This window comes from Drosophila busckii, chromosome 3L (genome assembly GCF_011750605.1).
Source record: "Drosophila busckii strain San Diego stock center, stock number 13000-0081.31 chromosome 3L, ASM1175060v1, whole genome shotgun sequence".
NCBI lineage: Eukaryota > Metazoa > Arthropoda > Insecta > Diptera > Drosophilidae > Drosophila > Drosophila busckii.
Genome location: NC_046606.1, coordinates 15,784,925 through 15,800,891, shown reverse-complemented (window position 1 = coordinate 15,800,891; position 15,967 = coordinate 15,784,925). Strand labels below are relative to the sequence as shown.

The following is a 15,967-nucleotide window of genomic DNA, read 5'->3' as shown; positions in this document are numbered from 1 at the left end:
TGCAGTTGCTGAAATTCCCAACATGGTGCTGAAACATTAAGTTTGACAAACTGTTTGTGTTTGCTGGTGCCAAAGTTTTTGGTTCGATTCGCATTCAAACCGAAACTTTTATCTTTTGTTTTATTAATTTAATTTTTTTAATGTTCTCAGCCAACATGTGGTTAATACAGCTTTAACAGAAGTTCGATTTCCCTCATATTAAAGTTTTCTTTTTTATTTTTATTGTAAATGTCTGTGTTATATACAGCCTAAGTGCCGGCCTTGTAATGTCGGCTGTGCCCCAATTTTCACAATTTTTAATTGTTAAACCATGGGAGGACAATGCCATATGTTGCCAACATTGTTTAACATAAATAATTGAACATTTTTGGGAGAATTTATGCGCCAATTGTCAGCATCAAGCGAAAGCAGACGGCGTAACATAATTTTTAAGTCGACATTAGTTAACTTTGAACTTTATGACTGCTAAATGAAGCGACGAGAACATTTAAAAATTGTGGCAAAAATAAAAAATAAAATTAAAATGTTTGCGTGCTAATTAAGCGTTGGCTTTAAAACGATTTCTAATCAGCAAACACAAACACTCACACCTATTTCCCATATACATATACTTATGTATGTATGTGTTTAGTATACGTACTTACATCAATAACAAAACACGCATATTATAGCCAAGCCAAGTGTTCTGGTTGCAATAAATATTTCTTTTTTCGACATAGAATCTATTTATTTTACTGACAGCTTGTCAATAGCAAATGCGTATAAATTGTATGATTGCAAATCAATTACCAAATCATTTGATTTTATTTTTGTATAGATTTTTTTGATAACATGCGTATTTAGTTTCAGATCTCACACACGCTACAGTGCTGAAAATTAGTGAACGGTCACTGGACTGCAGTTGACAACTGCGTTGTGATTGTAAGCTTCATAATGGATTGCTTGATTTTATCTGGAAATGATTTTGATTAAGCTAATTCGGATGCATTGCCAAGGAGTTATAGCGAAAATAATTATTTGACTGTATGACAATTCAGTTAACATAGTCAAGCTCTATTAAATCATATACAAAGTTCTGTTTAGCAATATTTTCCAAAGTTTATTTAATATTTATTATTACAAAAATCTCTGAAAACTCAAAACTCAAACAATATTCCTGAATTCTAACAATTTTGGTTTGTTTGCATACAATTAATTCTTGGAGTTTGAGGTATTCTCAAAAGTAAATCAACTTTCATTTTGTTTCATTTAACAAAGAAGTAAAAACAAATGGATTAGGAATCGAATGAGCTAACAAATTTAAAAAACATATAACGCGGAGCTATAGAAAAAACATAATCTCATTTCCGAAACTTGACCCATTTATATGATAAATCATTAAATAATTAAGGCTTTTCAATTATTTATGGTGCCATTAATGAAATTAAAAATGTGTTGATAAGAATTTGTGAATTGTGTAGTAAAACAAAAAAAAGAATCGCATATACCGTAATTAATCGTGAGAATTTATTGTTTAACACGAAATTTTTATAAATGTCAAGTATACGTAATTTACAAGCATACAACCAATATTTAGATAGCATAAGGCTAACTACCATATGGGAAGGGCCCAACAGCCCAGGCAAAATGTAATCGCATTTTAGCAAAATTCCAGCTGCCAAACGCCCATTGACAGGCTGCTATCGACGATCGTAAACAAGTGCCTACGATTATTAGTTTGTCGATAAGGCGATAAGGCGTGCACAAAGTACGTTTAAAAAACCCAACTAGCTGTGGAAGATTTGACAGAGTTGGTCGCAACGTTGTGCCATGCAGAGCTCACTGGTCGTATTATTAATATTATTTTGCAGCAGCTTCTGCTGCTGTGCAGCGCGTCGCCTGTCGCGCATCTTGCCACAAGCTGAAGGCGAGTCCGGCGTGCCCGTCTTTGGTGACTGCGGTTTTAGTGTTAACGGTGATCTTAGCGATCCAGCGCCGCTCTTCTCACGTCATCAGTCTTACGAGCTAATAGTGCCCGATTCCACGGACACAGTGCGTCTGGCCAATGGCGAGCTCTTAGATTTGTTTTGTCCTGGCGACGGATTTACAGCGCCTTTTGCAAAACAGACTCAGATAACTGTGCAGTGCCTGCAACAAAAATATTTTCTCCACGACGGCCTCATTTATGCCTTATCTAACTTTACCTGCGCTAATTGGCCCACATATACGGCCCAGCGCACGGGACGTGAGTGCAACGGAGGCACAGATCTGGTGCAAGTGGGCTTTGAGATGGAAGACGGCGCCTTTTTGCATGCCTACGATGTCTGCCACGATGAGCTGGCGGAGACCACGCGCTATGTACATCATGTGCTCCACCCATGTGATTATCAACATGGCGTGTCACGTCCCAACTTCGCACAACTTGACTTCTATGGTGATAAGGATGTGAATATTAAGTATACGCAAACACAACAGAACTTCACCATTAGCGAGATTTTGGGCCTGGATGCCTCGCCTTATTTCAACTACAGTGACGATCGCATCCTCGCCCGCGGCCATATGGCGGCCAAGGCGGACATGATCTTTGCCGCTTGGCAGCATGCCACATTTCTCTTTATCAATGTGGCGCCACAATGGCAGACGTTCAATGGCGGCAACTGGGAACGCATCGAGAGCAGTGTGCGCAAGTTTGTGGCCACAGAGAATATCACTGTGGACTGCTATACAGGCACTTGGGGAGTCTCTCGCTTGCCTGACTTTGAGGGCACACCACGTGAGCTCTATTTGGACTTTGATGAGAACAACAATGGCTTGATACCCGTGCCAATGCTTTATTTCCGCGTTATTATTGCTCGCGAGACGCGCGAGGGCATTGTATTGATTGGTGTCAACAATCCTTATGCCAGCTTGGCGGACATACAAAAGGAGTACATTTTGTGCGAGGACATAGGACATCAGCTAAGCTGGGTAGGCTGGATGAAAGAGGATCTACATGAGGGCTACTCCTATGCCTGCACTGTGGAAGACTTTACTGCTGTTGTCAAGGATCTACCACTGGAAGATTTACATACAAATGGCGTGCTTGGCTTGGATGAGCCTATCTCTACTACGACAACTGAAGCAGACACAAGTTCCACCTCAACCTCCACTACGACAACTGAAGCAGACACAAGTTCCACTCCAACTTCCACTGAAGCTTCTTCGACTACGACAACTGAAACCGACACAAGTTCCACCTCAACCTCCACGGAAACTTCTACCTCAGAAATATCCACTTCAACTACCACGGAAAGTCCTGCTACAGAAACTTCCACTTCGACTGCAGCTTCTTCCACTGAAAGCTCGTCTACCACGGAACTATCCACTTCAACTACCGAGGAAAGTGTTCCTACAGAAACTCCCATCTTAACTACGACTACCACCGAAATTCCTTCAACTTTAAGCACTACAGAAGCACCTACAACTACGACTAGCGAAGAGCCTGCCTCCACAACTTCAACTCCTGCGGATATTCCCTCTTCAACTTCTACCACTGACGCACCCACGACTCCAACATCAACACACAAGCCCACACCCACACCCACACCCACACCCACACCCACACCCACAGCGAAGCCCACACCCACTCCCACTCCGAGTCTTGGCTGTCAAATCAACATCAATGCCCATCTGAAGAATCCTGCACCACTGCTGACGCCCAGCAACGAGCTGCTCTGGCTGCCCTCTGATGAATTCGGCAACTTTGACTTGGGCGTGGGCGAAACGCTTGAATTGCATTGCACAGGCGCTTTGGTTAAGCCCTTTAATCGCTACACCGCACTCACCGCAAGCTGTGTGAGAAATCAATCCTTTTTGGTGGATGGCGCTCAGTTGGAGTTCCAGCAGCTAAGTTGTCAGACCTGGCCCAGCTACGAGGCACAGCGCGTTGGCGTCAGTTGTCCAGGCGGCTCTGATCTTCTAGAGATAGGCTTTGATGTAGCCGCAGGCTGGCTGCAGCAGCTGGAACTCTGCTTTGATGATAAGGCGCAGATAACACGCTATGTGCGCTATATGCTGACGCCCGCAAATGTGGCGTATCAAAAGGGCGTGGCACAGCCGGGATATCTGCGGGCTGGCTTCTATCCGGGTAAGGATGTCAATCAGCTTTATAGCCAGGCCCAGCAGCTGCAGTCGCTGAGCGCCACGCTGGAGTTGGATGCCAGTGAGTATCTGGACAGCAGCCGTGATTTGTATTTGACGCGTGGTCAGCTGGCGCCGCGTCTGGACTTTGTGCACGGCTCAGCGCAGCGTGCCACGCACTTTTATGTGAATGCCGTGCCACAATGGCGTAGCATCAACATAGGCAACTGGATGGCGCTGGAGCGCAGCCTGCGTGAATTTGTGGCACGCGATGGACTCAATGTAAGCGTGCATGCGGGCAGCTGGGGTGTGTCCACGCTGGCCAATGCGCAGGACGAGCAAACAGAGATTTATTTGGATGCAGACACACAGCAGCTGCCAGTGCCAAAGTTGCTCTATCGCATAGTCATAGATGAGCTGAGCCGCAAGGGCGTGGCGCTGGTGGTGGCCAACAATCCACATGCGACTCTCGAGCAAATACGCGCAGACTATGTGCTGTGTGAGGATGTCAGCCTGCACATGGACTGGCTGCAGTGGCAACAGCAGGATATACATCTGGGCTATGCTTATGCCTGCAGCGTGGAGGACTTTACGGCAGTGGTTAAGGATCTGCCACTGGAAGAGCTGCATACAACAGGTTTGCTGGGCTTGAACGCCTGGCGTCAGCCCTGCAGCTTTCGTGTGAATGGCGATGTGGAAGATCCAGCGCCGCTTTATCTGCTGCGAGATGCAGCAGGCAAACTCAGCTATGTGCAGCCCAATCTGGAGGGCGTTGTCGAGCTGCAGCCTAATGAAGTGTTGGAACTGCACTGCAGCGGCTCGAGTAGCTTCCAAGCGCCTTTTGCGGGCGAGCATCTGCTGCACGCCATTTGCCAGCAGCAGCAAATCTTTATGGTGGAAGGCAACTACTACAAGCTGTCGCATTTGTTATGCAGCAAGTGGCCGGAATATGCCGTTAGACGCACAAAACGCAGCTGCAACGGTGGCAGCAATCTGCTCGAGGCGGGCTTTGAGCTTGCCACTGAGGAGTTCTTGCAGACCTACGATGTCTGCCATGATGAGCAGGCCGAGGCCACACGCTATGTGCATCATGTGCTTTATCCCGGCAGCGCGCACTACCAGCACTCTGTCAGTCGTCCCAGCTTCATCACAGGCGGCATGTACGGCGACAAAGATGTCAATGAGAAGTACAAACAAAAGACACAGAATATTACAGTAAGCGAGATTCTAGGCATGGATGCTTCACCGTATTTCGACATAAGCAAAAATGTCTATCTGGCACGTGGACATCTCTCTGCTAAAACGGACTTTGTATTTGGCGCTGCCCAGCAGGCAACCTTCTTCTTTGTCAACGTGGCACCGCAGTGGCAGACCTTCAATGCTGGCAACTGGGAGCGCATCGAGGACAGCGTGCGTAAGTTTGTGGCCACAGAGAATATCACAGTGGACTGCTACACAGGAACTTGGGGCGTCTCTCGCTTGCCTGACTTTGAGGGCACACCACGTGAGCTCTATTTGGACTTTGATGAGAACAACAATGGCTTGATACCCGTGCCAATGCTTTATTTCCGCGTTATTATTGCTCGCGAGACTCGCGAGGGCATTGTATTGATTGGCGTCAACAATCCACACGCTAGTCTGGCGGATATACAAAAGGATTATATTATCTGCGAGGACATAGGTGAAGAGCTGAGCTGGATCAGCTGGCAAAAGACAGATCTGCTCAAGGGCTATTCCTATGCCTGCACTGTGGAGGACTTTACTCAGGTGGTCAAGGATTTGCCACTGGAGGACCTGAGCACCAGTGGTGTGCTGGGACTGGATGCATAAATCATCGAAGCACTGCAAATTAAATATTTTAGTTTAGTTGATAAATAAAACTAGTTTGACAATTTGCCAAAAATTGTTAAATATTTATAAAATATAGCGAGCACCGGCACTGCTCGTGTGGACTTTTGTCATAAATTTTACAGACTTTTGTATTGTTTGCCAAAAATTCTATTTAAGAATTTCCATGTTATGACATTCACAAATATAATGTCATAAATTTATAGAAATTTATTCACGTGCCACACGCTTCTGGCTGTAACTTATTTGATTTATTGCAGTTAAGCTTGCAAGTGCTCATATACTAAGTGAAATGAAGATAGCTTGTAAGTTCAAAGTCTTAATTTGTATTATCTGCAGAGCGAGCTAATTGCACGTATTACGCATTTGTGATTATTGTATTGCAGATAAATGATCAATGGACACAATCTAACACAGTTGTTTTATTTTTGTTAATTAGTTTAGACTTTTAAAGTCGCAATACACTTCAACATTATGTACACATATTATCTAATGAATTTTTTGAAAGATTAGTTGTTAGTTGACAGCAAAATAAATAAATATTATCAATTAAATATTTATGATTTTATAGTAAATTCAATTACACGGAGAGCTCTTCTTTGCTTCACAAATCGTTTCAAAGCTGCAATACGTTTTGATTTTGATATGTTCACAACTTCTGTTAAGCAGCTGCCTTCGATAGATTGACTATCGATAGCAATCAAAACTACTGGCCCGCAACCCCGCAACAATATTTGAAATAAAATATCAATTGAATTTTAAACAGACAGCTTCAGCATATAAAATATTTGTCGTACGCCATACGAAATATTATTATTCGCTATTAATTGCTATTAAACAAAATGACATAATTTAGTTGCTCGAAATAAGCCGTAACTATCAGTGGGCATAACAATTAATCAGTAAATTAAATGCTGCAACAACAGCAGCGGTTGTTAGAAAAAACTCAACCGCTTAGAAAAAACTCAACCGCTTAGAAAAAACTCAACAACAAAAAATGTTTATACTACAACCACTAAGCATAAGCCGAAGAACCAATCAACATATGCTTAGTGGTTGTATGCTTAGTGCTAAGAGGCAGTGCTACAACTTTCGCAAGCGCAACGAGAAGAAACTTGAAGTTTATTTACAAGATATGTTCAGTGATGAGGAATTAGAAGAAAGGAGCTACGAAGAATACATTAAAAATAGACCTTGCAAAAGCTCAACAAGGAGAAAAACATATGTATTGAGCAATGGTGACAGTAGTGATTATGAAGCCGAAGAACCAATCAACAACAACAATAGACCAACAAATAAAGAAAAATTTGTATTGTACAATTGTGAAAATACTAATTGCGGAACTGAAACATTTTATAAATTTGTAATAATTAATGACAAATTGTACAAAAGATGTAATCTATGCTACAGCATTTTTCAAAGCGGTACAATGGATGACCATATAATCCCTTGCAAATATAATTATAAAAACAAATTATTTAAATATCAGTAAGTCTGTTTTTTTTTTATTATGATTAACAGTGTATATTTAATTTATATATTATATTTGCAGATGCAATAAGTGCGACGGGTGGTGGGCAGAATACCACAATATGATGAAACATAGGCCATTCTGCCAAATAAAAAAAAAATAGGCGCACCATCAGCCCCTCGGAGCACATTCTGGCTAACGATGGCAACCACCACCAGTTGAAATGATAATGCCCACCAAAAAAAAAAACCATGCCATTAACTGATCGTAATTTCATTTAGGCGTCTACGCAGTTTGGCGTAGAGCTGTAGAAACATCGATGCAAAGATCGATGCATCGATGATTTTGTTTTGCTCAACAGTATCGATTTATATTTTTGTGCATCGATGTATCGCTACGTTGCTTGATCCGAGGTTTAAGATAGACGGATTTCTTCTTGATTTTAATGCAGATCAGGCGGCAAAAGCATTAGAAAATGAGGTCTCCGTTGTTTTGTCCAACAATCCTAAAGACCATCCAACACCACCTATGGATCCACCACCAAAAAAACATAAGTTTTTATTTTTGCAAATCCAATCGGAAGCCAAAATTCGTACAAGCCTCTTGAGGCAGTACATGGAACGACGTAATGAGCCGGAAGAGAAAGATCCACTTGTATATTGGAAAGTAGGTATTCTGGATATTTATATACATTCTTACTAATAAAAAATTTATTTAGATGGAAAAGGAAGGAATGCTGGCCCTAACAAAAATTGCAAAGAGCATACTCTGCGTGCCAGCATCATCCTGTGAGGCTGAAAGGCTTTTCAGCAAGGCTGAACAAATTAGCGTCGATGCGCACTAAAACCTGCCATAGTAGACAAGCTACTATTTATAAATAAGAACAGTGATCTCTAATAACATAAAATACATTCTTTTTGTCTTTTAAGTTAAATTAAATCTGAATATATATTTTTGTTTTTTTTTTTAAGTTAAGTTAAATCTCAAAATAAAATACGTTTTGGTTTTGAAATATAAAAAAAACAATGCAATCTAATTTAAACTTTCGAATTTCAGACAGCAGAGTGTGAAATGTAAGCTGAACTAAGCATACTCTAACATTTTTCAACTACTATAATTAAATTAAAAATATAATAAAAATGATGACGATATTATCGATAAAATCTATGTTTTTATTGTGAAATATCGAAAACATCGATGTACTGAAATATCGATGTTTTTACAGCTCTAGTTTGGCGGACGCACCAAAAATGAAATAGGTTAAAGGCAGAGTGACCATCTCCTTTTAATACCGAATGTGATAAAATAAGAATGTACTAATTTTGCCCTAAACATGATATCGATTAAGCATCGATATCAGTGATTATTTGTGTGAGTAAAAAGCCACTCCACACGGGAGGAGCAGCAGGAGGATCGAGTATGCGATAATTTAAGGAAGCCCTGGGCCAGCCTCAACCAAAGCAAAGACAATAGAATACTAAGATGCGTAACGCCATACGATTTTTTTGCACACGATTTTTTCGTGCTGGTTTTTTAGCTGGCTTCAGGCTCTCTTAAATTTTATTCAAAAGCCAGTAAGAGAGCGATCTAGAGTCAGCCGCTCTCTTTGTACACATGCAGCGACAGCCGCCGACTGTTTGTGTGCACACGTATACACAATTGCATGCATGTGTTTTTTTTTACAGCACATTTGTCAAGAATTTACCTTCACATTTATTTATTTTAATTTTTTTAACTTAAATTATTGACATAACACATTTTTAATTTTTTTTAAATATTTTTTTTCATAACTTAAATTATAAACATTACAAAATTAAAATTAAATCTTAATCCTTAATTAAGGAGGCTTCTTGCTTTTGCTGTACTTGCCGGGGTCTTGGCTGGCAGGTAGATGGGAAGGGCTTTCTTTTTATTGGTAGATGAGTTAGCGTTAACGAACTTCTCATGGCCGCTGTCTGCCAGTCACCACCCCCAACCATATTCGGTCACCAGGTAAGCAAACAGCGCATGCAGATACGATATACCAAGTTTTATATTCTTGTATTGATGCACTAGTGTTAGCTAATCGGGGGAGACACTTCCTAGACTTCCTTGCTAGAATTGGAAATGCAGAGTGACAAATTTCACCTTTATTGTTTCACACATTTGTCGGAGGGCATTAATGATAAATAAAGAAATGTAAATAATATTCAAAAAAAAAAAGCAAAATATTGGTTAAGGAGGTTAATTTGTGAAATTGTGATCATACAGATCATAAAGGTGAAATTTTATCATGAATAAGACTATGAATTAAGAGAAGAAAAATGAATTTTGTTATGTTTATGCTTTATCTTGTAAATAAAAAGACGAAAAGATAAATTTGGTGGTAATTGTGTTATTTGTTACACGAGGGCGTGTTAGGGTCAGGATGGCCGTGTCGGAGAATGTAATATAAGTAGTATTTGAAGTGCGCGGGTAATATTTGACCGTTAACATGGGATTCAATGTATAGGCCCTGGTAGAGTGAGATTCCAGTTCTTAGGAGCTGGAATGGAACGTAGTTCCGTAGCGTCGTCAGTGATGGAAAGGGGATGAATGGTTACCGAATGTCAGTAAATGACAGCTAAGCAACGTGAAGTTGGCTTCAGCGACTGACACGGTGCAACCGGCGGTCGGTCGAACAAGACGTACGGAAATTCGTTTCGCTTTACTAAAGAATAATAATTAAGTTAATATGGCTGCATTGAAGGGTAACGATGCCATCTTGGGAGACGCTAGAATTCAGTCTCCGACATATGCATATTTCAAACATTGATATTTGCGAGGCACTTCTATAAATCGTGAAAGAATAAGTTTACCCCCCTCTCTGTATCTAAATATTTATTCTGTGTTTGAGAAATACATCGTTTTGCAATATGATAATAGAAACCGCCCACTCTAACCTATCATAGTTTATCATGTCTAGGCTTTTATATTCGCACGACTCATCCAGGAATTCAAAATAATTTTTAAGGTATGTTTTCCAAATCGATACAATATACGATATTATTAAACAGAAAGGCTTTGTGGCCTTATCATTATGTAAAGTTTTTAGCACTTGCGATGATGTCATAGAGGGCTTGAAGCATTGGCTAGATATTATCACTAAGCATAGTGGTAAAACAAAGACTTGCGCTTGCGCTTGTTGTTGTGGTTGCGCTTGTTGTTGTTGTTGCGCTTGTTCTTGTTGCAGCAGCAATGGCTGTGTTTTTTCTAACAAGCGCTGCTGTTGTTGCAGCAGCGGTTGAATTTTTTGGAACAAATTCTGTTCCTCCAGCATCAGCGGTGTAATTTGTTAGGTTATCTGCTGTTGCTTTTTTTTCATTTTTTTTTTAATATTTTTAAAATTTTTATTAAAATAATTATTTTATTTTTTTTTTTTTTTTTTTTTTTTAAATATTTTTTTTAATATCTGAAACTTAAATTTAAACTTTAAATTAAATATAATTTTTTTAATTTTTTTTAATATTTAACAAACTTAAATTTAAACTAAAATAAGGTGGAGGCTTCTTGATTGTGCCGCGGTCTTGGCGGGCAGGTAGATGGGAAGGGGTTTCTTTTTATTGGTAGACGAGTTAGCGTTAACGAACTTCTCATGGCCGCTGTCTGCCAGTCACCACCCCCCAACCATATTCGGTCACCAGGAAAGCAAACGGCGCATGCAGATACGATATACCAAGTTTTATATTCTTGTATTGATGCACTAGTGTTAGCTATCGGGGGAGAGACTTCCTAGGCTAGAATTGGAAATGCAGAGTGACAAATTTCACCTTTATTGTTTCACACAGTCGGAGGGTGTGGTATAGATTGTCGTCTTCGAGATGAGTATCTCCAAAGAGGAACTCGCTCCCGCAAAAGCGGGTCCGACCATAAGCGCATTGAATCGGAGTAGAACTATTTTCCTGAATGAGTCGTGCAAATAGGTTAGAGTATATGGGCGGCTTCAAATACAGAGAAGGGGATTTTCACGATTTATTGAAGATTTATCGATTACCCTTATTGATGACCGAATATATTAATCGCAATGTTTTGTCGGTGACTGACATTGCAACGACCATGAGAACTTGTACCCACTTGCAGAATCCTTTGCAGGGTAACACTAACTCATCTACCAATAAAAAGAATTGCCCCTGTGGGAAATTATAAAAATAATTTCTTCCATCTACCTGACCTGCCTCACGCCTCGATCTATACATATCATTTCCCGTTGAAAGTCTAAAAAAAAAAAATAAAAACGTTATCTAGGATATATAATATTGTCTTTGACTGTCACATGCACTGCATGCGCAATCACAACGCAACTGACCGACTCATTTAATTAAGACGAGGCAGAGCAAACTAAAATGAATGTCATGCGTTTATTGCTCAAAATGCAGCAACATGTTGCATAAATGCACATAAGTAACTGGGGCAACTTTGGATAAATTTGAATTTGATAGTAATAAATAAAAATGTTACTCACTTTTCTGGCAATTTCCAGCACCCGCTTTAGAAGCCTCCACCCTTCATTGGTCTTAACATTTTGCATGTTATGCAATAAATTAAGATTGCCCACAGATATGTTGCCGAGACTAGTTAAAACAATACAGCAAAAGAAAAATTACGTCATAATATTTTATTTTATATACAAAATTACAAAATTATTAAAATTAAATTCAGCTAATAATTAAGTGCAAAATATGCACACAAAATATTAAGATTAGTTTCAGATAAATAATTCTTTTAGACACCAAAGCAGGGGCGTCCAAGCCCTGTGCTCAGTGTGCTCATTTGTTTTTGTAATTGCTCTTCAGTATAGGAAAAACAAATGCGTGTATATATACGTAGTAAATAATAAATATATTATATATAATTAACTTATAAAGTTATATATATATATATTATATATACATCCACAACACTCACCAAAACACCATCAGCTGAGCCAGCACCAACACGGGAGAAAAACAGCAAACAGCACAACACTCTCACATCCATAGCCGAAAGCCCCAGTAGCTAAGGCTGCCTCCCCTGAAACTTAAATTTAAACTTTAAGCCTACATTTATAAATAAATAAATAAAATAAAAATATATACGCGCTCTTTCCATAAGCCAATTTAAATTATTTTGTCTCGACTGCGCGAGCGTGTCAACAACACTTTCATGTGTTTGTTGTTGTGTCAAAAATTTGTTTGCGAACTTTTTGTTGCTTTGACGAAATGCGTGCACTTAAAAAAATTTAAAACAGCAAGCAAGCGTTTGGACGCCCCGTTGGTGACCAAAGCAAGAGTGCAGCTCGAGAAATGTCCGTCCATGTCATATTTGACATTAAATAAATAAATACAAATTATACTTACATTTTGTTTCTAAGTTGCTGCATTTTCTTCCAATAATGAGATGTCAAAACAAACAAAATGCTTCTCACACAACCAAAACCTTTTGAGTTTAAATTAGTTAGAGTTGACAATCAATATGAAAATTGCGTCAAAGCCTATTGAGTTTAATAAAAATAAAAAATACAGCCAAGCGGTGCGAGATCAATGGCTGCAATATTGAGGACGAGGCTTGGACATTAACTTGCGCCAGCTGTGACTCCAACAAGGGCCGTGGCTGTAAAATGGATCTCTTTCAGCTGGGCAGTAATTGCCGTTGAAAGTCTACAAAAAAAACGTTTTTTTTTTTTTTTTTTTTTTTTTATTAAAAGGCATACGGGGAATCAGCCCGCAATCTGGCGCTCCGGCTTAGCGGTTAGCTTCATCAAGATTTACAATAATAGCAATTACATCTAAGCAACTGGGGCAACTTTGGATAAATTTGAATTTGGATAAAAGCTAAGTACGATGAATGATAGTAATAAATAAAAATTTGTGATTATTGTATTGCAGATAAATGATCAATGGACACAATCTAACACAGTTGTTTTATTTTTGTTAATTAGTTTAGACTTTTAAAGTCGCAATACACTTCAACATTATGTACACATATTATCTAACGAATTTTTGGAAAGATTAGTTGCTAGTTGACAGCAAAATAAATAAATATTATCAATTAAATATTTATGATTTTGTAGTAAATTCAATTACACGGAGAGCTCTTCTTTGCTTCACAAATCGTTTCAAAGCCGCAATACGTTTTGATTTTGTTATGTTTAATGCTTCTGTTAAGCAGCTACCTTCGATAGATCGACTATCGATAGCAATCAAAACTAGTGGCCCGTAACAATATTTTGAATAAAATATCAATTGAATTTTAAACAGACAGCTTCAGCATATAAAATATTTGTCGTACGTCGTACGTATACGAAATATTATTCGCTATTAATTGCTATTAAACAAAATGACATAATTTAGTTGCTCGAAATAAGCCGTAACTATCAGTGGGCATAACAATTAATCAGTAAATTAAATGATTTATACCGCACGCAACTGAATTGAACTTTAACTTTCGCATGCAGAGTGCACTGAACTATAAATAATTTTATTAATTATATTAATTAAAACATATATTCAAGCATAAAATGCTGGTAGTTTAAAAGCGCTGTGTGCTGGCCAGAAGCAAGTCAGTTTAACAATCAGCAAGCAAGCACAACTAAATAAATAATAATAAAAATGTTTTGGCAAGTGGGCTATGTGGCGTGTGGCATGCTGCTGCTGCAGCTTGTGGCCAGTGTGCATGTTAGTGCCTATAAAAGTGAGTACAATGACTGGCAAATGTGAAGAAAGGAAGCTAATAAATGCTGCTATTCGACAGAGTTTGGAAGCAGTTGCCACGACTTGGACTGTGGACCAATGGAGCGCTGTGTGCTGGCGCATATAGCCTGCGAGCATGATCAGCGCGAGAATGAACATTGTGGTCAATATCCCAAATGTGTGGAGCATTCCTACAGTTCGGGTATGTTTAATATACGTACAGCAAAAAACGCAGAGCTAATGGCTCGGCTTTTCAGATCAGTTAACAAGCAGCACAGCTAGCACACGTAGCACCAACTATCCCAGCACCAGCACGAATCTTATTCAAATTAAGCAGACCACAGACAGGCACGTGGACTTGGACTTGGACGTACAACTGTTGACGGAGGCAGATAATGGCCAAACACATGCGGCGCAACGTCAGGCGAATGTGTTGGTCATAGTGCAGGATCAGCCTAGTTATCCTAGTAATAACAATGCCTGGCGTGCGCCTTGTCTTGTCTCGCCTTATTATCCCTATGGCTGTAATTATAATTATAATTACAATAACAATTATAATTCCTATGCGCGCTCGAATGCACGCCCACGCCCACAATTGGTGCCGCCCACACCGCCCTGCTATTATAATTGTTATCCCCGCTCGCCGGCCAGTTATCCTTCGCTAAATGGCTAAAACTGGTGTCTTCTACTTGCAGCCCGGGCACGTCGCTCGCCTCAACCGCCGTACATGTTTCCAGCACCACCACCACAACAACCACTACCACGGCAAGCACCAATGCCAATTGCACCAGGCCCAGTTGCTCCAGCTCCGTACTTCAACACAGCCTATCCCAACAATATGTACTACAATCCGCCACGTGGGCGTCAGGCAAACTCACCCTACACCCAAATGCAACCCTACGGCAACACTGCTTATCCCAACTATTTGTACTACAATTCGCGCCAGGCAAATTCACCCTACACCCAACCCTATGGCAATTATTACCAACCCACGCCCAGCTACTACTCCTACTACATCAATTTGAATTTGCCCTTTTCGGGGTATCCTGCACAAGCTCAACGCTGAACCAAACAATTCTTCTGCTACCTTTCGCAGATTCTTTTGCCACCCACAACGTCTCCATACGACAAGTGTACGGACCAATGCCCCTACCGAGGCCTATGCCTTATCCTTATCCTCGGCCTCAACCTCCGCGTAGAAGACAAAGTCCGTATCCACAGTACCCGCAGTATCCGCAGTATCCACCTCCGTATCCTCTTGTATATTACCCACCCCCACAACGTTATCCAATGTCCATGCCTATGCCAATGCCGCTATATATACCTATTGTAATTCTCCCCATTGGCATGGGCACTTTTAGCACCGTGGGCTACAACAACAATCAGTATTATGGGCCTAGCAGCGTTTATCCTACGTATAATCAGCAGTTTCCCACATCAAGACCAAACTACGACTACTATAACAATAACAATAACAATAATTATAACAATTACGATTACAACTCATACGGCTAAGCGGTGTCAATAAAATGCCAAAACTCACTAAATTATTTAAATATTTTCTATCTCCATCATGACATGCAGGTCTTTTAAATGAGCGGCTTAAACGATCCTTAAGTGAGTATAGACGCGTACGAAGGGCGCCACAGCAGGGAGGCAATATGAATGGCAATGGACAAATGGGTAACGGCGGAGGAATGGGACGAGGAGGTGGAATGGGTGCAGGAGGAGTAGGTCCAGGACGAATGGGTGCATCGAATATGTGTGGTAGTGGAATGGGATATCCAATGGGAATGAATGGAATGAATGGTAATGGAATGAATCGTAATGGAATGAATGGTAATGGAATGAATCGTAATGGAAT

The 15,967-nt window shown here is 40.2% G+C and overlaps 3 protein-coding genes across 3 annotated transcripts; all 3 read left to right on the top strand.

The window, feature by feature from the left end:
• Positions 1–1,809: 1,809 nt before the first annotated feature.
• Positions 1,810–5,989, top strand: LOC108598154. Its single transcript, XM_017984771.2, has one exon. The coding sequence runs from the start codon at positions 1,810–1,812 to the stop codon at positions 5,926–5,928; it is 4,119 nt and encodes a 1,372-aa protein (XP_017840260.2). The 3' UTR covers positions 5,929–5,989.
• An 8,003-nt stretch (positions 5,990–13,992) lies between these two features.
• On the top strand, positions 13,993–15,236 carry LOC108598155. The gene is made up of 3 exons (XM_033293742.1): positions 13,993–14,104; positions 14,165–14,305; positions 14,799–15,236. Exons 1-3 carry the CDS (start codon positions 14,023–14,025, stop codon positions 15,167–15,169), a joined length of 594 nt encoding a protein of 197 aa, XP_033149633.1. The 5' UTR covers positions 13,993–14,022; the 3' UTR covers positions 15,170–15,236.
• Positions 15,237–15,246: 10 nt separating this feature from the next.
• LOC108598156 (protein lifeguard 1-like) lies at positions 15,247–15,618 on the top strand. Its single transcript, XM_017984773.2, has one exon. It carries the CDS (start codon positions 15,247–15,249, stop codon positions 15,616–15,618), a length of 372 nt encoding a protein of 123 aa, XP_017840262.2.
• Positions 15,619–15,967: the final 349 nt, after the last annotated feature.